Genomic DNA, 25,192 nt, shown 5'->3' on the forward strand with positions numbered 1-25,192 from the left:
ACTGTACAATGGGCTGTTAAAAACTACACTGAGAGCAATGGGTGGTGGGACTTTCAAACTTTGGGATACACATTTACCAAAAGCCACCTGGCTGGTCAACATGAGGGGTCTGCCAACAGGGTTGGCCCAGCCCAATCAGAACTTTTACATACTGTAGAGAGGGATAAAGTTCCTGTCAGCACATAAAGAATTTGTTCAGGAAGACAGTCTGCGTTCTTCCTGCTTCAAGTAAAGGCAAACCCACTCGTGGGATTGCTTTTGCTCAGGGACCAAGATATACTTGGTGGGTAATGCAGGAAGATACTGAAATCCGGAGTGTACCTCAAGACGATTTAATTTTGGGGGAAAACAGCCAATGAACTCCAGTATATGCTGTTGCCTGCTGTAACTTTTATAGGCCATCAGCTAGATGCCCATCTCCACCACTCCGGGCTTTGAAAAGAAGATATGTGCTGTCATGATCATCAGCAGAGAATGAAGTCATGAGAAAAATCCCGTAGCAGCATCAGAACTGTCCTGAGGTCACCATCGACTGACCTTGACTTCCCTCCTATTATCACAACAAAGAATGATGAAACCAGATGAGCACAGCAGTGACCAAACGAGTTCTGCAGTGTCATTAGCAGGAAACAATTCAAAACTACACACTGTCTCTCCTGCCCTGAAAGACTGTTACAAGACATGGAACCTGACATCATGGACTGGATGGATTCAGCAACTTTACAGGGATTGGTCCATGGACTAACGTATGATCTCTCTCTCTGTGTATATATATGTGTATATATATGAGATAAAAAGCAATGGTACATTTTAAAATATGGGATCTGAGCATGACGTGCATGCTACGGAATAAGGGGTGGATATTGTCCTGGGTTCAGCTGTAGCAGCCAATTTTCTCCTTAGTAGCTGGTGCAGCACTGTGTTTTTGACTTTAGCCTGAGAACAACGCTGATAACACTGATGATTTTAGTTCTTGCTAAGTAATGTTTACTCTGACCAAGGACTTTTCAGTCCCATGCTCTGCCAGTGAGGAGGGGCACAAGAAGCTGGAAGGGAGTAGAGACAGGACACCTGACCCAAACTAGCCAAAGAGGTATTCCATACTACAGCATGTCGTGCCCAGTATATAAACTTGGGGGAGTTACCCGGAAGGCCCAGATCGCTGCTCGTGTCGGGCTGGGGTGGTGAGCAATTGTATTCTCTCCCCTTACTATTTCCCTTATTATTATTATCGGTGGTGGTAGTAGTGGTTTTGTGTTATACCTTAGTTACTGGACTGTTCTTATCTCAACCCATGGGAGTTACGTTCTTTTGATTCTCCTCCCCATCTCTCTGGAAGTGGTGGGAGGAAGAAACGGGGGGAGTGAGCAAACGGCTGCATGGTTCTGAGTTACTGGCTGGTCTTAAACCACAACACTAAGGAAACAAAGGAGCTGCACAGAGGACTTCTCTCTCTCAATTTAGAATTTTAAACAGCTTGTACAGTTTCTTTACAAATATGTTTGTAAATGTATGATGTTCTAAGTCTTACTATATCTTAATGACTTAAGACATCTGAGAGCAAATAAAAATATTATATTAATTTTTAACACATATGTTTCTGATTATCTTTTTTAGTAGCGAATGCCAAACATAACAAACAACCTTGCTTACACAAATGATCCTGAAATCTCTAGTACCACCTAAATGGCTTGTGATAAAAGCATAATTAGCTTTAGTCATTCCGTGTCAGAGTGCCCAATTCAAAGACAGACATTTAAAAATTTCTCAACAATTTCAAGGACAATATTTTCACACAAATCTTTCAAGTGAAAAATTAGTGCATCAAGTGTTTTGGGGTCAAATACAGTTTGGTCTCAAGCAATAATGTGACTTCAAATATGTTAACAGTAATTAAAAGAACAATAATGGAGAGTTATATTCTATGTAGGATATATGTCATTGCATGAATTTAAGTTCATACCCTTTACCTCCTTCTGACTATGGAAACAAGTGCTACTGTTCTAACCAGCACATTCCATGAAATTCCATGTTTTAGACACCATTCAAAATAAACTCTGTACAACTGAGTTGCCATGAATATAAAACCAGAAGTTAATAATGAACAACAACAAAACCAAAAAAACCCAAAACCACCCAAACTGATTTGGCTTGGTTTATGCTTTTTTGTAATAAGGAGCAGAGTCAAACTTTGATAGAATGAGGAAGGAAAAAGTATTTATGGCTCAATCTCTTACAACTACAAAATGAAATATTTTCCATAATAAAAAGTCAACACAAAATCTCCACTCCCAGTCAAGAACAAAAGAATTAAGCATTTAATTGTCAGTTGGCCTGTGTTTTTTGAGCCTGAATTAATTCTGCCTAACTTTTCCTTAAAATACTGTTAAGTTCAATAGCAAAAGTAGGAGCCATGTTTCTGAATGCTTCTACATGACTCTCACAGAGAAAGAAAAAGGGTAAGACAACACATAAATAAAATAAAACATTCTTTGAGGGTACAGAGCAGCTGGCTGATCTACTGAAACTATATGCTGGAAAGCTACTCTCTAACAAAACAGACACAAGTGCTATGAAAAAATAAGAAACAGGTTTGGCTTTCCTTCATTTCTCCATCTTCAGTGTTATCCCTTATTTCTCAAAATGGAACTATTAAGTCTGTTTCCCAGTAGAGGTAGACTTCAAAAACCCAGATATTTTAGTAAAATGTATTCTTCTCCTCTTTTAAACCTACTTTACAGCAAATAAAAGCCTTTCCTTTGTAGGCTGGCAGGCAGGTCAGAGGAAAACTAGCTTTTTCAAAGAAGCCACCACATCTAAGTCTTTATTACTGATTTGAATTTCTAATTCCAGCTCCTTATCACTTGACCTAGTTGTGCTTTTGTTAGCTTTTTCTCTCCCAGTCTTCTTTTTCAAGAAAAATAAAATACAATGAACTCACAATACTTTTAATTTAGAGCACAATGCAAGGTCTTTCTTTCAGCCTTCGAAACCTTAATTTTAAAATCTGTAATTAAATCAATTACTGCTTTTGCTGTTCTTTTCAAATAATTTGACCACTATTTGTGAAACTATAATAATAAAAAGTGTTCTGTCTTTCCTGCTCAGTAGCTGCATGCTAAAAAAACCAACAAACCACTAAACAAAAAACAAAACCGCAATACACACACACAAATGTGTGTTACTGAGTTGGCTATGCAGTCTCCTAATAATGGCTACCTGGTACACTCTTTCCTAATATACATCTATAATTAGGAAACAAATAGCAGATAATTCCATTACCAGTTATGTTTGTTTGTTTCACAAAAAGCAATAAAGGCCAACTACCCACAGCCTATGAAATAGGATCAGCAGAAGAAGCAACAACAGCAAAGTCAATATATATATATAAAGTTACTTTTTTTAAGAACATGTATTCAGGCCTTGGAAGCTAGACACACCCAAGCCTAGGCAACAACTATGTCAAGAGTTGAGACTGATCAAATGTATATACAACTTGGAGATGTGTATCAAAAAGTGATACTATATTAATCAGACATGAGGATAAATTAAGGACTCCTCAGTTAAGATTAAATAAACTTCATACAGAATAAATTAAAGATCTCAAGATTAACTTTTGTGTAGGGATATTAAAAGCAAAAATGGCATCTAAAGAAATCCGAGTGCCAATTATCATGATTTTGCATGGTGCAAAATGAAGGTGCCTATTATAGCATAAGATATAATGAAAAGTCTGACCATCTAAAATGTCTTTTCTTTTTTAAGAGTATAAATAGTGAAATTTTCTACTCAACATGTAAAGTAAAATTACTTATTGTAATTCACAAAAATCACCCTCTACATAAAGTTCACACTGTGATACCTCAAATCTGCTGCAATGTTATTGTTCACTGTATGTCACAATTAGACTGTTAGACAAAATTCTTCTAAAAGTTACCTTTAGAAACTTAATGTCTAATTTTATTTTTTTTTAACCCTCACAGTACCCAGCTAATGCTTAGAAGTGAACCATACTGATATTAAGTACCAGGTCAAAGCCTATTTTCTTTTCTATTACAAATAGAATTCTCCTTCCACAAATACTCTGGTGTTGTCAAGGAGGATGACTGATATCAGCTGGCTAAATGAAAAGTCATTGAAGCAAATGTCTAAAACTTTGCATCGGGTTTCTTCTTCAAAACTATGTATTAAAAAGACTTTCAGGAACCATCGTTGAAATAGCTAGATATTTCAAATGAGTGACAGCAAACTAACATTAATGCAAGACAGTCACAAGTAAAAATGTTTCTGAAAGTCTGGTTCTGAAATTAAAAGGTTTCAAAGAAATCTTCTGATATCAGTTACTTCACTTCTGAATGAATTGGGTATTTAAAAGCACCATAATAGACTATCACTTGGGTATTTTAAAAATTAATTGTGGTTTCCCAATTTTATATTTCCTCCAGCCAAAGAACATGAGGTAATTCCAGATGAGAGAAAATAATTACAAAGAAAGTTACATTACTCAGTTAAGTTCAACTAAAAAGCAAATCACTGAACAGATAAATGAATGAACAGCATTCACTTTCAACAATTTCATCCACAAAATGCCAGAATGTAGAATTCTTAATTTGCAATTGATAATTTCTACTCCCTGTCCTGCACACTAGTCCAAATAGAATGCACAACTAAAAAAGTCTGGCTCAGTTTATACAAGACCAAATACCAGCATACAGAACAATTCTTGACTGGTAACTTGATTTTTTGTTGTGTTAATATATGTTGCTTGCTATATTGTGCACCTGTAATTGGTAGCCATAGTTACATAGTTACTGCAACTTGGGCCTAGGACAAAGTGACCCTCTTAAAACAATAAGGAACTCATGGGCACAACCAGATATTGGTTGTGTTTGAAGGATCAAAGGAGAACATCCAGGATTGGTGACACCAAAAGGATTAGTTACTTGACAGCTTGGCGAAGTGACCCTTCGATTACCTAACTTGGCAAAAGAACTAACTTTTAAGGTGTCCTAAAGTGATCAGCATTCTTTATAATACTAAAAATCATGCCCACAGGTCAAAAAGACCCCAGCCCAGGTGAAGACCTTTCCCCTGAGCATGCGTAGTAGCTAGAATGACATAGCAAATATTACAATTATATGTAGATTACAACCAGTCATTGTAATGGGGAGTGTACTACCTTCTAACTTTTGCATATAAATGTAATGAAGAAAGATAGCATTGGTGTGCTTGATTTGCAGAACAGTCCACCAAACACCCAGGCCTGAATAAACAATATCTCTCGTGAACATGTGGAAAATACTTTTAGCATGTTTACTGCACACCAGGCATGAATCCACTTTTTGGATAAACAGTTGAACTACTGATAATTCTGACTACAAAGTCCATGAGATTTACTGAGATTCATTAGTCTATTGAGCTGCAAAACTTAGAATTAGCCTAACCAGTCATAAAAGGCTAACTGGTTACTCATATTTTGAGTTTCTTAAAATAAAGAATTCTTTAAAATACTTTGACTAATTATTTCAGTTTACAAAACACACAATGTAGCAACAATCTCTGTGTACATTTAGAAAAATTCTTCGGAAGCGAGATGCTCTTTCACAATTACTACCTGACCAATTTCTATAAAATAATTCAAAAAATTACAGCAAGTTATAAATATACGGTGAACTGTTTATTTTCTAGCACTTCTGAGATGAGCAAAAGAGAAATTTTTCCCCTTAAAGTGTTAGTCTATGGTATGGAATATCTCTTTCGTCAGCTGGAGTAAGGTATCCTGGCTGTGTCTCTTCTCAACTTCTTGTGCACCACTAGCCTACTTGCTGTGGGGGGGAGGGGGGGCAGCATGTTCAACAGTAACTAAAACATCCCTGGGTTATCAACAGTGTTTTCAGCACAAATCCAAAATTTAGCACCATGAAAGCTACTATGAATAAATTTAACTCTATCCCAGCCAAAACCAGTACAATTTCTTATATATAAGTCTGTACAGCTTAAATTTATGTATATCCTTTCAATTCCACAGTTTCTACAGTGAAAACAATAATTCTTATCTAAAAACCCCAAAACAAACAAATACCCCCCCCAACCACAAGCAAACAGTAACAGCTTCATAAAGCCATGAGTACATTAAAAAAAATCTATAAAATAAGAACACTTTTTTACCCACTAAAAAACAACAAACCAACCTCCCAAATTCAGTAACACCTCACCTGCATCAGCTCTGGACCGCTGACGTGGTGATTTTCCAAATGGGGTCTTCATTCATCTGTGTTTAAGCGAGCAGCAAAGCTGCTAGACTAGGGTGAAAATCAGGTTCTTCCCAACTCCCAAAATATCTTCTTATTCTGGTAATACAACAGCTACTTATTAATCCACCATTCAACCACCAATTTGTTCTTCCTCAAATATAGAAGCACTTTCAATTATATCACTCTGAAAAACAAACCAGAAAGCATAGTCTGATTTGAGACCTGGTTAAAATAAACATTGGAGTGAAACAAAATATTTTTTCTTTCATGCACAATGAGAAGTCTCTTCATATTCTGTTATTCTGGATGCATTCAGTAAACAAAACTAATACATCCAAAAAACACTATAATGGCCTTTACAGACTATCAGTATATTTTAGAAAAGCATCACAGCTGACCAATTAGGAACTGATAGCCTCCAAACCAGATTCTCCACCTGGGCAGGGATATCTTCCATAATCACAGAATCATAAAAATCATAGAAACGACTAAGTTGGAAAAGACCTTTAAGATCATCAAGACCACCACTAAACCATGTAACTAAGGGCCTCATCTACACAGTTTTTGAACATTTCCAGGGATGGTGATTCCACCACTTTCCTGGGAAGCCTGTTCAAATGCATGATCACCCTTTTGATGAAAAAACTGTTCCTAAAATCCAGTTTAAACCTTCCCTGGTACAGCTTAAGACCATTAACTCTTGCAATATTGCTTGTTACTTGGGAAAAGAAAACAGCCACCTCTTCTCTCCATCCTCCTTTCAGGTAGTTGTAGAGTGATAATGTTCCCACTGAGCCTTCTTCAGACTAAAGAACCCCAGTTCCCTCAGCCATTCCTCATAAGACTTGTGCTCCAGGCCCTTCAACAGCTCCACTGCCCTTCACTGGACCAGCTCCAGCACCTCAAAGTATTTCTTGCAGCAAGGAGCCCAGAACTAAACACAGTACTCAAGGTGCGGCTTCATCAGTGTCAAGTACAGGGGGATTATAACTATCCTAGTCCTGCTGGCTATGCCATTTCTGATACAGGCCAGGATGCCACTGGCCTTCTTGGCTGCCTGGGCACACTGCTGGCTCATGTTCAGCTGGCTGTCAATCAGCACCCCCAGGCCCCTTTCAGCTGAGCAACTTTCCAACCACTCTACCCCAAGCCTGGAACATTGCATGGGGTTATTGTGGCCCAAATGCAGGACCCAGCACTATGCCTTGTTGAACCTCATACCACTGGCCACAGCCCATTGATCCAGCCTGTCCAGATCCCTCTGCAGAGCCTTCCTATCCTCCAGCAGATCAACACTCTCACCCAACTTGATGTCATCTGCAAACATACTAAGGGTGCACTCAATCCCCTCATCCAGATCATCATGAAAGATATTAAAAAACACTTGCCCTAACATCAAGCCCTGAGGGACACCGCTAGTAACCAGTCGACAACTAGATGTGAAACCATTTACTACCACTCTTTGGGCTTGCCCATCCAGGCAACTTTATATTCAGCGAAGAACACACCTATCCAGGCCATGAGAAGCCAAGGAGAATGCTGTGAGAGACAATATCAAACCCTTTACTAAGGTTCAAACAGACAATGTCTACAGCTGTTCCCTTTCAAGCAGTCAGATCACCTTGTAATAGATCAGGTTGGTCAAGCAGGACCTGCCCTTCATGAATACGTGCTGACTGGGCCTGACCCCCCTGTTTTCCCACACATCCTGAGTGCTCTCACTTAGATCTGCTCCACGACCTTCCCTGGCACTGAGGTCAGGCTGACAGGCCTGTAGTTACCAGGATCCTCCTTCCTGCACTTTTTGTAGAGAGGTGTCATGTTGGTCAAACTCCAATCCTCTGGGACCTGCCCACTAGAACAAGAATGCTGATAAATGATGGAGAGTGGCTTGGTGAGATCCTCCACCAGCTCCTTCAGCACTCTTGGGTGGAACCCATCTGATTTGTATATATCTAAATGGAGCAGGAGGTTACTAACCATTTCTTCCTGAATTATGGGGACTTCAATCAGCTCCCCATCTCTGTCATCCAACTCAAGGAACTGAGTACCCCAAGGATGGCTGGTGTGACTATTAAAGACTGAGGCAAATACAGCATTAAGTACCTCAGTCTTTTCCTCATCTTTAGTCACTAGCTACCCCCTAGTATCCAGTAGAGGATGGAGGTTCTCCTTGGCCCTCCTTTTATTGCTAATACATTTGAAAAAGAACTTTTTATTATCTTTTATGGCAGTGGCCAGATTTAGTTCCATCTGTGCCTTAGCCTTTCTAATATTCTCCCTGCATAACCTAACAACATCCTTGTACTCCTCATAGGTCAACAGAACCTTCTTCCAGAGGTGATAAATTCTCTCTTTTTTTTTCCTCCCCCTGAGTTCCAGAACTATCTCCTTGTTCAGCCAGGCTGGCCTCTTTCCCATTGTCGTTGTTTAAACCCAGCCAGCAACCCAGAACCACGCAGCCGCTTGCTCACTCCCCCCCGCTTCCTACCCCTGCTTCCAGAGGGATGGGGAGGAAAATTGAAAGAATGTAACTCCCACAGGTTGAGACAAGAATAGTCCAGTAACTAAGGTATAACACAACACCACTACTACCACCAATAATAATAATGATAAGGGAAAAACAAGGGAAAAGAATACAATCACTCATCACCCGCCAACCAATACCCAGCCTGACCTGAGCAGCGATCTAGCCTTTCTGGGTAACTGCCCCTACTTTATATACTGACTACGTGACGAGCTGTAGTATGGAATACCTCTTTGGCTAGTTTGGATCAGGTGTCCTGTCTCTACTTCCTCCCGGCTTCCCCTCCTCCCTGGCAGAGCATGAGACTCAGAAGGTCCTTGGTGAGAGTAAACATTACTTAGCAACAACTAAAAACATTGGTGTTATCAGCGCAGTTCCCAGGTTGAAAGTCAAAAACACAGTGCTGCACCAGCTACTAAGACTGAGAAAAATGACTGCTACTGCTGAACCCAGGACACCCACTGGTTACATTTTCAGCACATGGGGACGGCCTGGTCTTTGAAGATCTCATTCTTGAAGACCATCCAGCCTTCCTGGACCCCTTTGTCCTTCAGTAATGTTTCCCAAGGGATTTTCCCAACCAGCATCCTAAACAGGACAAAGTTAGCCCTGTGGAAGTCTAAAGTTGCAGTTTAGCTGACCTTCTTCCTGACTTCCCCAAAGATTGAAAATTCAATCATTTCGTGATTGCTTTGCTGAAGACAGCTTCCAGCCATCACATCACCCACCAGTCCTTCTGTTTGTGAACAGCCAATCTAGCCAGGCATCTCCCCCAGCTGGCTCACTCACCAGCTGGGTCAGGAAGTTATCTTCCACATGGTCTAAGAACCTGTGGATTGTTTCTTCTCTGCTGTATTGTACTTCCAGGAGACATGAGGGCTAGCAAGTGTGAAAAGCAGCAGCCCAGATGGGCTACCTCTGCATTGCCAGTTACTCTACTTCCACTGCTGCAACCACCCCCACAGGGCATTTCACACCATCCATGAGTCAGTATAATGTATTGATCTATTTTTCATTCTGCAATGTCTAAGGCCAGATGGACGGCTTTCACCTCTGCAAACTGACTCAACTCACCTACTCCTACAGCAGTTTCTACTTCTAGGGACTCCATAAAGCCGCCTTTCATCTCTGGTGTTTTCCTACAATATGGCAGGACCCATCAGTAAACAAGGCATATTGCTTCTCACCTTATGACAGTTTATTATATGGTGGGGCTTCTTCAGCACACATCACCTCCTCTGGTGACATTCCAAAATCTTTGCCCTCTAGCCAATCTAGGATCACTTCCAAATTCCTGGACAACTGGGATTTCCTATTTGAGCTCATTCTGTCATCAGTACGACCCAATTACTCCATGTAGCTTCAGTTGCATGATGTGCAGAGGAAACTCTCTTTGAACATCCAGCCCAGCACAGGCAACCGGTGTGCCAGGAGGAGCTGTACTTCAGTGCTAGTCAGTTCCAAAGCAGCTCAAACCCCTTCATAAGTATCTCTTTTTCAGATGGAGCATAGTGGGCCTCAGATCCTCTATATCCTGACTCCAGAAGCCAAGAGGTCGACCTTGAGTCACCCCTGGTGCTTTCTGCCAGAGGCTCCAAGTAGGAGCTCCACAGTGTAAAACGCACTTTTCACTTCTTACCTGGTCTATTCTGGTCCAAGGGCTACTGCATGAACTCTCTCCTGTTTAACTTGTTCGAAAACTTGTAACTCAGGGCCCCATTTGAAATCATTCTTCTACCAGGTCACTTGATAGAGAAGGCTTGCATTCAAACTGTAGTTTTGGATGTGCGTTCTCAAAAAAACACAATGCCTCAGAAAGCTTTTGCTTCTTTCTTGCTAGTTGGTGGAGACATTGCTGTTATGTTGTTGACCACATCCCTTGGGATGTGACAACACCCATCTTGACATTTTATTCCCAAAAGTTGGATCTCCTGTGCAGGTTCTTTGACCATACCTTGTCTTATGACAAGACCGGCCTTCAGAGGGATTTGGAGTATTTTCTTCACTTTGCAAAAAAACTCTATCACCCCACATAATGATGTCATCAGCGTATTGCAGGTGTTCTGGAGCTTGTCCCTGTTCCAGTGCAGTCTGGATCAGTCCATGGCAGATGGTAGGGCTGTGTTTCCACTCCTGGGGCTGTCGATTCCAAGTATACTGGATGCCCCTCCAAGTAAAAGCAAATTGTGGCTTGCACTCTGCTGCCAAAGGGATGGAGAAAAATGCATTGGCAATATCAATTGTGGCATCCCACTTCGCTGCCTTTGACTGTAGTTCATATTGAAGTTCTAGCATGTCCAGTAGGGCAGTACTCAATGGTGGTGTGACTTCATTCAGGCCACAATAGTCTACCGTTAGTCTCCATTCTCCGTTAGACTAGTACTGCTGAGGACTGGCTCTCCAGTCTAAGGATCAGCTTATGGATGGGAATCAGGGAGTTTTGGTTGATGCAATATTGCTGCTTGTGCACTGTTGTGGTAGTGATTGGCATTTGTTGTCCTTAGACCTTCAGCAGCCCCAACAACAGAAGGATCCTCTGAGAGACCAGGCAAGGTGGACAGCTGCTTCATTTCCTCCGTCTCCAAGGCAGCTAAACCAAAAGCTCATTGGTACCCTTTTGGGTCCTGAAAGTACCCTCTCTTCTCAGTCAGGCTGATTTCAGCCTCCAATACAGTCAGCTTTGTGGGTCCCCCTGTCACTCCAGAAATACGAATGGATTCTGCCCCTTGATAGATTGATGGCAGTAGAGTACACTGTGCACTGGTGTCTACTAGAGAGTTATACTCCTGTGGGTCTGATGTGCCAGGCTTTCTGATCCACACAGTCCGGTAACCCTGGCTGTCCCTCTTCTCCAGCTGGCTAGAGGCAGGGCCCCTCTAGTCCTGGTCATAAGACTCTCCACTTACTTCGTGTAGAAATGGGTTAGAATTTTTTTCTATAGGAACACAAATACAACCCACCCTTCCACTCTGTCTGGGAAACTGTCCACTGGAGCAGCAGCTGTCTTGGTAAGATTCCCAGTTGTGGTTGTTTTTCCTTGTAGTTCACATACCCATTCCTCTAGGGTTGAGCTAGGTTTTCCATCCCACTTCCTCAAGTCTTCTGTATTATCCCACAGGGAAGACCACAGGGTACCCCATGGTGTGTACCTTCTATATCATCCCTCTCAAGCAAATAGATACTTACTGTTCATTGCTGAGATGCGGGTCTGTACAAGTGGGGAGCAGGACATATACCCTCTGAATTGCTGGAACTCCCAGGACAGTTCCTCCACAGTTGAAACAACAGAGGAAGTGACGTTGTCTTTGTATTCCCAGAGTTGGCCAACCACCTCAACCACTGTCAGCGGCACTTTGTCTCTCCAACCCACTACTGCCAATGAGTTGGTATACAATGACAAATTTCTGCCTTCTGCATTGTGTGCATTGGACTTGATCTGGATGTGTGGGTGACTGCACATTGATTGGGTTATCATAAATCATCTCTAGTACAGCCAATTCCTTCAGATACTGGATACCTCTATTGCAGTCCATCTGCCTGTGCGACATATAACATCTTCCTTGAAGGGATAACTTTCCTTCACAGTTTCAGTAGTCGCCTCCAGAACCTGAGGACTTCTGTCATTGCTGCTGCCTTACCAATGTCTTCTTCCCTAGCAAGTGATCCCAACTGCTTGGCTTCCCTGCCCTCTAATTCCAGGCTACTAGACCCATTATCCCAGCATCGGAGTAGCAACATGATAATGTGCTCACCTGAATGACAACTGAAAGCTTTTTGCATATCCCACAGCTCGGGCAGGGATAGGGATGGAGAGGTTGCCTCTTATTCTGCCTCTTCTTCTTGTTCTTGTGATGGCTCTGCTTCATCCTCCTTAACTAAACGTGCTGACTTGTGTGTCCATTTCTTCTTGTGTATAGGGGCGATTGATAACAGCACAGGTTGGTTCTCTGGTTTAGCTTCAGTGCATATTGCCAGCATTGGAGTAGCTACAGTCTGTTGCTGGTGTTAGGAGTGGCTGCAGTGCTTGCCATTTTGTCGTCAGGTTCAAAGACCTTCTTTTCCCCTTGAGGGTACTGGATATTGTTGAGCAAGGCTCTGTAGACATGGGCCAGGCGGCAGCACATTGCAGTGATTTGTGTGTATCTGGAATTGCCAGGGTGACAACATACTTATTCAAAGTATTTTACTAGTTTTTCTGGATTCTGCACTTCTTCAGGGGTGAAATCCCAAAATACTGGAGAGGCCCACTGTCCTAGGCACTTACCCATACTATCCCATACACCCTGCTAACTCATAACTATCCAGCCCCGGAGCAGATCTCTGAGTGATATTTTTAAATATTGTTTAACCTTAAACAGGACCTGAACCATATGCAGCAACATGATGGTTCCTAGCAAAAGGATCACTTTGGTTTCAAGGGTATTCAAAATCTTTGAAATTCTCAAACACTACTGTAATCAGCCTGTAGAAAAAAGATGTCAGAGGGGAAGGGACTCATTTTCATTTTCCTGAGGTATGAAAATTCAGCCACTCAAATTCCAAATCTGCATGAAAGTATCCTACAGACTCATCTAGCATATCAATTACTAATAACTTTTTTCCCTAACACTAGGCTTTATTAGGAGTAGTAACATCTGACATCTGGGAAGAGAGATTATAGTAAACTAGATCTGCAAACAAAAATTATTTACAACTGACAACTTCGAAGAGCACATTTCAGTGACAGATTTATCAGTTGACAGATCCCAAATCAAGCACTACTTTCCCTCCCCTCTGATATCCTCTACATAGATTCATTTCTATTTGTCTAGAAGTACTGGTATACAAACTGTGTGTGGGTGCATATATATACTTCTATATAAAAATAAAACTGCAAATTACATTAAAACATATTGATGTAGCCCTGGATTATTAAACAGAAGTTTGAAATAATCTGAAATTTGTACAAACAGTCCCTTGTTGACAGGGTGTCTATACAAGTGACTTGTTTATAATGGGACTATAAATGCTGCACCATTACTGTTAAAAGGAAAAAAAAAAGTGCTGAAGTTCATCTGGTTTTCTTTTCCTTTTTAATATGAAAATATCCAGAAAAGCAATGCACTGTTTACAGAAGTTTTCAGTAAAAGCCAGCATAATAAAATACATTCTATCACCACTACAGTTAAAACACCTTAAATAATGAAGCCAAAAGAATAACAGACCAGATTATACTCAGATAAATACAGGATTTTATCTTTAGCACATGCATACACACAATCAATTCTAGGGATCTGATTATAATATTTTATAATGATGCTAGAATGGAAAAGATTTTTAATCTTTTTGTAAACTTTTATCTTTGAACTTCGTTTCAGCAATACCAAATGCGTGTCAACTGTGTTCAGTTTTGGTCCCCACTACACAAAAAAGATGTGGGACAGGCTGGAGAGGGTCAGGAGAAGGGCCACAAAGATGATCGAAGGACTAGGAAGCCTGCCATATAAGGAAAGGCTGGGAGAATAGGGCTTACTCAGCCTTGAAAAAAGAAGTGTTGTTCCAGTATTTAAAAGGTGGTTACAAAGAAGACGGGAACTCCCTTTTTACAAGGAGTCAAGGGGTAAAGGGAACAAATTACTCCTGGGGATTCCGACTGGATACAAGAGGAAAATTTTTCACAATGAGAACAATCAATCAGCCACTGGAATAATCGCCCCAGGGAAGTGGTGGATTCCCCAATATTGGACACTTTTAAGATTCAGCTGCTCAGGGTGCTGGGACATCTACTCTAAGTCATGCTTTGCCTAGAAAGGTTGGATAAAATAATCCTTGAGGTCCCTTCCAACTTGGTGTTCTAAGATTCTATGAATGCAAGAGAAAATACACTGTGGTTTAATTCAACTTTAATAACAATTTTAGCATAAGCAAATGGATAAATTGGATTAGGGTTTTACAATGCTTCTTCAAGCACTGGTGCAGTTTTATGAGAACACATGTAAACGGTAACCCTCAAAGACTGCATATAAAGTTAAATGTTTAAAAGAGTAGACAGAAATCCTGAAAGTACCATTTCTTATGTTTCCTACTGTACTTGTTCTTCCCTTGATTTAGCAAGATATAGTTACTGAGACAAGCAATATAGTTTGGTCTCTATTTGCACTAGATTTTCCTCATGATGTGCACTGATACAGCACTCAATCTCTCACTTCATTCCATTTACCATTTAAGGGGTCTTATTTTTGCAATAGATCATAGAATCATAGAATAGTTAGGGTTGGAAAGTACCTTAAGATCATCTAGTTCCAACCCTCCTGTCATGGGCAGGGACACCTCACATTAGACCATGTCACTCAAGACTCCATGCAACCTGGCCTTGAACGCTAACAAGAATGGAGCATTTACCACTTACTTGGGCAACCTACTCCAGTGCCTCAATAGCCTCACAGTAAAGAATTTCTTCATTATATCTAACCTGAACTTACCCTGTTTAACTTTGAACCCCTTACCCAAAGGACACTGAAAATCTTCAGAATTCTCATATGCTGCTGTATATAGCCTGTTGGGGAAGTGGAGGGAATATCTCCTTCAAAGGTTCACCCTCCGAGGAGAAAAAAAAGAAGATGTGTAATTGGTAAAAAATCCCATTATATGCCTCCCAAGGCACAGAGGTGATGACCACAATGAAAAGGCATGCCAAACCAGTTTCATGATCAATTATTCTGTTGTATTACACATCATCACAAAATACAGCGAAACAAGAACATTACCCCAGAACCCAAAGCCAATAAACACTGAAACAAAAATACTGTCTGCAAATAAGGTATGACATGCAGATACTCTGAAAGCAACCAAAAAAACTCTGAGAGAAAATAAATAAACATTATGATGATAGAATCATAGAATAGTTAGGGTTTCAAAGGACCTTAACATCATCTAATTCCAACCCCACTTCCATGGGCAAGAACACCTCACACTAGACCATGTCACCCATGGCTCCATCCAACCTGGACTTGAACACAGCCAGAGATGGAGAATTTACAACTTCCTTGGGCAACCTGTTCCAGTGCCTCACCACCCTAACAGGAAAGAACTTCGTCCTTATAACTAACCTAAAATTCCCCTGTTTAAGTTTGAACCCATTACCCCTTGTCCCATCACTATACTCCCTGCTGAAGAGTCCTTCGCCAGCATCCTTGTAGGCCCCCTTCAGATAATGGAAGGCTGCTATGAGGTCTCCACGCAGCCTTCTCTTCTCCAGGCTGAACAGCCCCAACTTTCTCAGCCTGACTTCAAATGGGAGGTGCTCCAGTCCCCTGATCATTCTCGTGGCCCTCCTCTGGACTTGTTCCAACAGTTCCATGTCCTTCTTATGTTGAGGACACCAGAACTGTACACAGTGCTCCAAGTGATGTCTCGAGAGCAGAGTAGAGGGGCAGGATCACCTCTTTCAACCTGCTGGTCATGCTCCTTTTGATGCAGCTCAGGATACGGTTGGCTTTCTGGGCTGCGAGCACACACTGCTGGCTCGTGTTCAGTTTCTTAACAACCAACACCCCCAAGTCCTTCTCCACAGGGTTGCTCTGAATCTCTTCTCCACCCAACCTGTAGCTGCGCCTGGGATTATCCCAACCCAGGTGTAGGACCTTGCACTTGGCTTGGTTGAACTTCATGATGTTGGTATCAGCCCACCTCACAAGCATATCAAGGTACCACTGGATGGCATCCCTTCCCTCCAGCGTATCAACCGAACTGCACAGCTTAGTGTCGGTGGCAAACTTGCTGAGGGAACACTCAATCCCACTGTCCATGTCACCAACAAAGGTGTTGAATAAGACTGGTCTCAACACAAATCCCTAAGGGAAACCACTCGTTACTGTTTTCCAAGTGGACATTGAGCCTTTTATCACAATTCTTTGCATGCAGCCATCCAGCCAGTTCTTTATCCACCGAGTGGTCAATCTATCAATTGATGTCTCTCCAATTTAGAGACAGCAATATCGTGCAGGACAGTGTCAGCAGCTTTGCACAAGTCCAGGTAGATGACATCAACTGCTCTGCTAATGTACATCAGTTCAGTAGCCCCATCATAGAAGGCCACCAAATTGGTCTGGCAGGATTTCCCCTTAGTGAAGCCATGCTGGCTGTTACCAAGCACCTTGTTGTTTTTCATATGCCTTAGCATGCCATCCAGGAGAATGTGCTCCAAGATTTTGCCAGGCACAGAGGTGAGTCTGACTGGTCTGTAATTCCCCGGGTCTTCCATTTTCCCCTTCTTGAAAATGGGGGTTATATTTGCCTTTTTCCAGTCGTCGGGAACTTCACCTGACTGCCATGATTTTTCAAATATGATGGCCAGTGGCTTAGCAACTTCATTCGCCAGCTCCTTCAGGACCCGAGTATGGATTCCATCAGGTCCCATGGACTTGTGCACATTTAGGTTTTTAAGATGGTCTTGAACCAGATCCTCTCCTACAACGGGCCTGGGGTCTTCATTCTCACAGTCCCTGCATCTGCCTTCCAAGATTTGGGTGGTGTGCTCAGAGCCTTTGCCAGTGAAAACTGAGGCAAAGAAGTCATTAAGAACCTCAGCCTTCTCCAAATCCAGGGTAACCAGTTCTGATAGCTTCCGGAGAGGGCCCACATAGTCCTCAGTCTGACTTTTGTTTGCTACATACCTATAGAATCCCTTCCTGTTATCTTTCACATCCTTTGCCAAATTTAATTCTAACTGAGCCTTAGCATTCCTAACCCGGTCCCTTAGCTTCCCGGACAATATACCTGTATTCCTCCCAGGCCGCCTGTCTTTGATTCCACCATTTATAAACTTCTTTCCCCCCCCCCCCCTAAGTTTCCGCAGCAGCTCCTTATCCACCCATGGAGGTCTCCTAGCCCTCCTGCTGCATTTATGAGCAATGAGTGGCTATTAATCCAAAACAATGAATGCTTATCTCAAACATGATTATAAACACTCTGGTCAAAACTGTTGTTATCTCAACCCTTCAAGCCCCACTTTGGCCACCAAAAAGAACTGACATGCTTTAAGCCCAGCTGGTAACTCAGAACCACGTAGCCGTTTGCTCACTCCCTTCCCTTCTTTACTCCCCAGCTCTCAGAGGGATAGGGAGAATTGAAAGAATGTAAATCCCATGGGTTGAGATAAGAACAGTCCAATAACTGAGGTATAATACAATACTACTACTACCACCACCCAAAATAATAATGATAAGGGAAATAACAAGGGGAGAGAACACAACTGCTCACTACCCACCGACCAATACCCAGCCCAACCTGAGCAGCCATCTGGACCTTCTGAGTAACTCCCCCCACTTTATATACTGGGCATGACCTGCTATGTTATGAAATACCCCTCTGGCTACTTTGGGTCAGGTGTTCTGCCTCTGCTTCCTCCTGGCTTCCCATACCCCTCCTCACTGGCAGAGTATGAGACTGAAATATCCCTGATCAGAGTAAGCATTAATTAGCAATAACTAAAAACATCTGTGTGTTATCAGCATTGTTCCCAGGCTGAAGCTGAAAACACAGCACTGCACCAGGTACTAAGAGGGAGAAAAATAACTACTACACCTGAACCCACAACAGATGGACAGTGGCTTAGCAACTTCATTTACCAGCTCTTTCAGGACCTGCAGATGGATTTCATCAGGTCCTATGGACTTGTGCACATTCAGGTTCGAACCTGATCCTCTCCTACAGTGGGCCTAAGGTCTTCATTCTCACAGTCTCCGCATCTGACTTCCAAGACTTGGGTGGCGTGGTCAGATCATTTGCCAGTGGAGACTGAGGCAAATAAGTCATTATGAACACCAGCCTTCTCCAAATCCAGGGTAGCCAGTTCTCCCAACAGCTTTCAGAGAGGGCCCACATTAACTCTAGTCTGTCTTTCACTCCCCAAGCCTATAGCATTGTATAAGGTTGTTGTGACCCAAGTGCAGGAACCATCACTTAGCCTTGTCATCAGCTCTTTTATTCCTGAGTTCCAGCCAAAGCTCTCTGTTCAGTCAGGCAAGTCGTCTTCCCCATCAGCTCATCTTTTGGTACATAGGGATGGTGTCCTGGGTTTACCAGGAGCCGTTTTGCTCCTTCTTAGTAACTGGTGCAAGCTCTGTGTTTTGACTTCCAGCCTGGGCAGAGAGCTGATAACACCGATTGTTTTTAATTGTTGCTAAGTAATGTTTATTCTGGCCAAGGACTCTGTGAGTCTCATGCTCTGCTGGGGACGAGGGAGGCCGGGAGGAAGCAGAGACAGGACACCTGACCCAAACTAGCCAAAGAGGTATTCCATACCACAGCACGTCATGCCCGGAGAGGTAACTGGGAGTTACCCGGAAGGGCAGGCTCTCTCTCTCTTCGGGGGGGTCGAACTCGTTCGGCGGTGGTATCGTATTCTCTTGTTATTTTCTCTTATCAATATTATCATTGGCGGTAGCAGCATTGATTTGTGTTATACCTTAGTTACTGGGCTGTTCTTATCTCAACCCGTGGGAGTTACATTCTCCTGATTCTCCTCCCCATCCCTCCGGGAGTGGGGAGGGTTGGGGGGGGGGTGAGTGGACGACCTGTGTGGATTGGTTTAAACCACGACAGATGGCCAGCTCCCATTCCTTTAAGATTTCCTTCTGCTAACTACCCTCCTTAGTTCTCTTGTATCATGGTGCCCTGCCTACCCAACAGGTCTGTCCCAGGGAAGGTAGGGTGCAGTTCCAGTAGTCTGTTTCTCTCTCCAACTCTTTGATACTCCTCAACTTGCTCACCTCCTCCTGGAGCTCTGTCAGAAAGTAGAAGAGTTGTTTTACTTTCGTGCACCTCCCACAGGCATGCTCACTACTGCTGTCTAATGCTGGCAGTAGGGCATGCCCTGCAGCCTGACAGCAGTGTGTTCCCATCAGAGATCTGTCTGGGAAGCTGCATAAGTCATGGTGGGCACAGAGTTTAGAGTGGACATAGTCTTCTGCTGAGTGGATACCATTGCTCCCTGGTCGAGCTGGCAGAGCTACAGCACCCTTCATGTATGCCCTTCCATGCCAACTGCCATGCCATGCCGTTTCTGACACAGTTTACCCACCTTGTTTGCAGTGCTCCTGATCACTAGCGCTCTGTAGTGGTTTCTTTTATATGTGTAGGGGCTTGGTTGCCATTGCCCCCTATCCCTTAGGTCACTCTGCTCCCCTGAGGTTCTGAAATGGGAACCTCCAGGTTTAGGAAACCCCCTTGTACATCACGCTAGAGCACTCCACTGCAAATCACGCTGGCACCAGAGCTGCTTACCTCAGCAACTGAGATAAACACAGGCACTTTTAAAACTGGAGGTTTTAAATACTTGGATTTTATACAAAACAGCAACAAAAACATATATAGGCACACTTTGCAAGGAAGATGACTAGCCATATGCTTTTGTTACCATTGTGACCAATCCATAAGCAACAAAAATACCGTAAAACTTAGTAACAATGATGAGGTAATGATAAACTTCCAGAAAGACATTTTGGTACACACCACCTGAAAAATCGCTACATATTAAGGTGCCTGTAAGTATACTTCAATACAGCCAAAAAATATATTTAAACACAATGACTTTTAATAGCAAGAACCTGTCTCTTTTGCCTTCACAAGCTTTCAACAGCAGTAGTTGATTGGAGGGACACCTTTCACCCTCAAACAGGCAGCAGTGAAATATGGTCCATTAATTCTAAGGAGCAAAACAAATCAAGATGTGGGATAACTCACTATTAATTTTCAAAATCTGTTTCCTAAAGAATAGTAAAAGATTAGCTAATAGTTACTTGAAGATAATGTAAACTCAATGGAGAGCAATAAATCTACAAATAATTTTAGACAAATTTGCATCATTCCAACCCCACCAGTGATTGATGTCACTATTTAAACTGTTCAGAGAAGATTCCCAAACCATCAAGAGAAAGAATCCTTCCTTCTGCACACCAGAGAACTATAGAAACCTTTAGAAATATTACTTCAGTAAAATTTGGGAACATTTAAACTCCCATAAAATATTCTAGAAGAACTCCACAATAACCTTTCAAGTTGGAGCCTTATCTATGTATTGGATAGATAAGTCACTAAAGTTAAGACAACACAAAACTTTTATACTTGTGTATTAGATACAATCAACAAATTAAAACACTTCTCTGAACTTTAGGAACTTGCACAGCCACGCCTACATGAATATAACCATACACACTAAAGCTGAGGGACATTCACAATAGCACTGGAAATGCAGATATAAAAAAAAAACCCACCCCCCCCCCAAAAAAAAAACAAAAAACCCCAAACAAACTAATTCCTTCCCCTCCCCAAACAAACAAGCCAATCAGAAACCAGATAATTTTTCAGCTTGTGGAACTGCAAAAAAATATAAGACAAAAGTTGCTGAGGTGAGTAGCTTGAGAGAGGACGCCTGCAACACCGGAGCGGAGAGGGGAGAGATCAGCGTCCAGGAGCCTCAACTCAGAGCGACAAGAGCCACTGAGGAGAGAGCCTCAAGTCCTCAACAGGACTTGCCCAGGACCCGGAAGCTCAGCTCCCGCGAGGGGCTGACTCACAGGGGGCGGAGCCAGGAGGAGTGGCACCAGCTGGGAGTGGCTAAAAAACCTTCCCAGGGAGCGCGGCGAACAGAGCCGGCAAACAGAGAGCGTCGAGGCAGTTCGCGCGGGCAGGGGAGCGGGCAGGGGAGCGGGCAGGGGAGCCGGCAGGGGAGCCTTCCATCCGCCTCATCGAGAGGACTCGCCTGGAGTACAGGAGGGGGAAGGAGTGCTGAGGGATGTAGACGGATTGATTGACCAGATAGATCATGGTTACAACACGATCGAAAGCTGTAGTGAGTACTAATGTGGGTATCCAGACTGAGCCTTTCTGCAGACATGCAGCTGTGCAGGTCTCTGGCTGCAGCGAATGCCTGAGCCTGGCACTTGTATTGGAGGGAGCCAGTGACACTGCTTGTGTTCGCTGTGAGCAAATAAATGACCTGCTCAGGCAGGTGGCTGAACTGAGGGAGGATGTTGAAAGGTTGAGAGCCATTAGAGAGTGTGAAAGTGAAATAGATTGGTGGAACCACACCCTAAGGCAAGGGCAGAGGGAAGTGGTTCAACAAGCTATGGATCCCCTTCCCTCCTACCATCAGACAGAAGGAGAGAGCTTAATGGACAAGGGTGGATGGAGGGAGGTTCCTCCTCAGAGAGGTAAGCGAAAACCCTCACAATCCCTTCCTCCCTCCCAGTTGCCCTTGAATAACAGGTACGAGGTCTTGGAAATTCAGGGCCAGGTGAATGGAGATGGTGAGGCAAATCTATCTAGTGAGTCACCCAGGGCTAGTCACTCACCCACATGCCTCAGAACTTCCCCAACCAAGAAGAAAAGAAGAGTAATTGTGGTGGGTGACTCCCTTCTGAGGGGAACAGAAGGGCCCATTTGTCGACCGGATCCACCCCACAGGGAGGTCTGCTGCCTGCCTGGGGCTCGGATTAGAGATGTTAAAAAGAAACTCTCTGAACTGGTGCAGCCGTCTGACTACTACCCACTGCTGGTTTTTCATGTTGGCAGTGACGAAATTATTACGAGGAACGTAAGGGCAATGAAGAGAGACTACAGGGCCCTGGGACGGCTGGTTAAAGGGTCTGGAGCGCAAGTGGTGTTTGCCTCCATACCTGTTGCAAGCGAGGGTGAAGGGATATATAAGAAGACTCCGCAGGTTAATGTATGGCTACGTGACTGGTGCCAAAGGCAGGGGTTTGGGTTTTTCAGTCACAGGCTGCTGTATGGGACACCTGGTTTGCTGGTGACAGGCGGGATACACCAGTCCCAGAGAAGAAAAAGGGTTTTGGGGCAGGAGTTAGCAGGGCTTATTGACAGGGCTTTAAACTAGATATGAAGGGGGGAGGGGATTTAACTGGGCCTGTTGGGGACAAGCCCAAGAGGAACATGCTAGGGATTGAAGGATGGCGGGCTAAGGAGGACTATCAATCTCTTGTTTCACTTGTGGGAAAGGATAGCTTTTTAGACCCTGTCCCGCAGGGGAAAAAGGGTACTAGGACTGGCTCCCTGAAATGCCTGTACACCAACGCACGCAGCATGGGGAATAAACAGGAGGAGTTAGAAGTCTGTGTGCAGGCTAAAGGTTATGATCTAGTGGCAATTACAGAGACATGGTGGGACAGTTCACATGACTAGAATGTGGTCATGGATGGCTATGTCCTTTTTAGGAAAGATAGGTCAGCGAAGCGAGGTGGTGGAGTTGCTCTTTACGTGAGAGAGCAACTAGAATGTATTGAGTTCTGTCCGGGGTCGGATGAGGAGCAAGTGGAATGTCTGTGGGTACGAATCAAGGGGCTGACTGGCACGGGTGATACAGTTGTGGGGGTCTATTACAGACCTCCTGATCAGGATGAAGGAGTTGATGAGGCTTTCTACAGGCAACTGGAAGTAGCCTCGCGACTACATGCCTTAGTCGTCGTGGGGGACTTTAACTACCCCGATATTTGCTGGAAGACTCACACAGCCAGTCATTCACAGTCTAGGAGGTTCCTCGAGTGCATTGATGATAATTTCTTAATGCAAATGGTGGACGTACCAACTAGGAGAGCAGCGCTGCTAGATTTAGTACTCGCCAACAAGGAGGGTTTGGTCGAAGTGGTGACGGTCAATGGCAGCCTTGGCTGCAGTGACCATGAGATGGTGGAGTTTAGGATCCTGTGTGGGAGGAATAGAATACCTAGCAAAGCCACAGTTCTGGATTTCCAAAGGGCCAACTTTGGCCTCTTCAGTCAACTGCTAAGGGAAGTCTCATGGGAAAGTGTACTAGGCGGTAAAGGGGCTCAAGATAGTTGGTTAGCATTCAAGGACCGCTTCTTCCAAGCTCAGGATCGGAGCGTCCCAATGAGTAGGAAGTCAAGTAAGGGATCTAGGAGACCGGCGTGGTTAAACAAGGAGCTGCTGGGCAAACTCAAGTGGAAAAGGAGAATCTATGGATTATGTAAGGAGGGGCTGGCCGCTTGGGAGGAATATAGGACAGTTGTTAGAGGATGTAGGGAGGCAATTAGGACAGCTAAGGCCTCCTTGGAACTCAATCTTGCTAGTCGGGTTAAAGACAATAGAAAGGGCTTCTTCAAATACATGGCAAATAAAACTAACACAAGAGGAAATATAGGCCCACTGCTGAACGAAGTGGGTACCCTGGAGACAGAGGATATAAAGAAGGCAGAGGTGCTGAATGCCTTCTTTGCCTCTGTCTTTACTCCTGCAGACTCTCCCCGAGGGCCCCGGATTTCTATAGCCCCAGAAGGAGTCAGGACAAAGGAGGAGTTTGCTTTGGTAGATGAGGATTGGGTTAGGGATCAGCTATGCAAACTGGACATCTGTAAATTGATGGGCCCGGATGGAATGCACCCACGGGTGCTGAGGGAGCTGGCGGAGGTCATTGCTAGGCCACTTTCCATCATCTTTGGTAAGTCGTGGGAAACGGGCGAGGTGCCTGAGGATTGGCGGATGGCAAAGGTCACACCAATCTATAAAAAGGGCAAGAAGGAGGACCCGGGTAATTATAGACCGGTCAGCCTTACCTCCATCCCTGGAAAGATGATGGAACAACTTATTCTTGACTCCATCACTAGGCATATCAAGGAGGAGGGGGTCATTAAGAACAGCCAACATGGTTTTATGAGGGGGAAGTCATGTATGACCAACCTTATAGCCTTCTATGAGGAAATGACTAGGTGGAGGCATGATGGTAGAGCGGTAGATGTAGTTTTTCTTGATTTCAGTAAGGCATTTGATACTGTCTCCCACAGCATCCTCATAGATAAGCTAAAGAAGTGTGGGCTTGACGATCAAGTAGTGAGGTGGATCGAGAACTGGTTGAAAGGAAGAAGGCAGAGAGTTGTGGTCAATGGCGCAGAATCTAGCTGGAGGTCTGTGACTAGTGGAGTTCCTCAGGGGTTGGTGCTGGGACCGGTGCTGTTTAATATTTTCATCAGTGACCTGGATGAGGGAACTGAGTGCACCCTCAGGAAGTTTGCTGATGACACAAAACTGGGAGGAGTGGCTGACACACCAGAGGACTGTGCTGCCATTCAGTGAGACCTGGACAGGCTGGAGAGTTGGGCGGGGAGAAACTTGATGAAATTTAACAAGGGCAAGTGTAGAGTCTTGCATCTGGGGAAGAACAACCCCATGTACCAGTACAGGTTGGGGGTTGACCTGCTGGAAAGTAGTGAAGGGGAAAGGGACCTGGGGGTCCTGGTGGATAGGAGGATGACCATGAGCCAGCAATGTGCTCTTGTGGCCAAGAAGGCAAATGGCATCTTAGGGTGCATTAGAAAGGGAGTGGTTAGTAGGTCAAGAGAGGTTCTCCTCTCCCTCTACTCAGCCTTGGTGAGGCCGCATCTGGAATATTGTGTCCAGT

The 25,192-nt window shown here is 43.6% G+C and overlaps 1 protein-coding gene across 4 annotated transcripts in view; it reads right to left on the reverse strand.

The window, feature by feature from the left end:
* Window positions 1–25,192, reverse strand: part of LOC136004327 (spindlin-Z-like) — a 123,556-nt gene that overhangs the window by 51,360 nt on the left and 47,004 nt on the right. For 3 of the 4 annotated variants that reach the window (XM_065660746.1, XM_065660747.1, XM_065660748.1), the window contains exon 2: window positions 6,216–6,438. The exons of the other annotated variant lie outside the window; for it this stretch is intronic. In XM_065660746.1, the coding sequence (XP_065516818.1) occupies window positions 6,216–6,267 (52 nt within the window). In that variant the 5' untranslated portion in view covers window positions 6,268–6,438. The remainder of the gene's footprint in view (window positions 1–6,215; window positions 6,439–25,192) is intronic. 4 annotated transcript variants of the gene reach the window in all.

This window comes from Lathamus discolor, chromosome W (genome assembly GCF_037157495.1).
Source record: "Lathamus discolor isolate bLatDis1 chromosome W, bLatDis1.hap1, whole genome shotgun sequence".
Taxonomy (NCBI): Eukaryota; Metazoa; Chordata; class Aves; order Psittaciformes; family Psittacidae; genus Lathamus; species Lathamus discolor.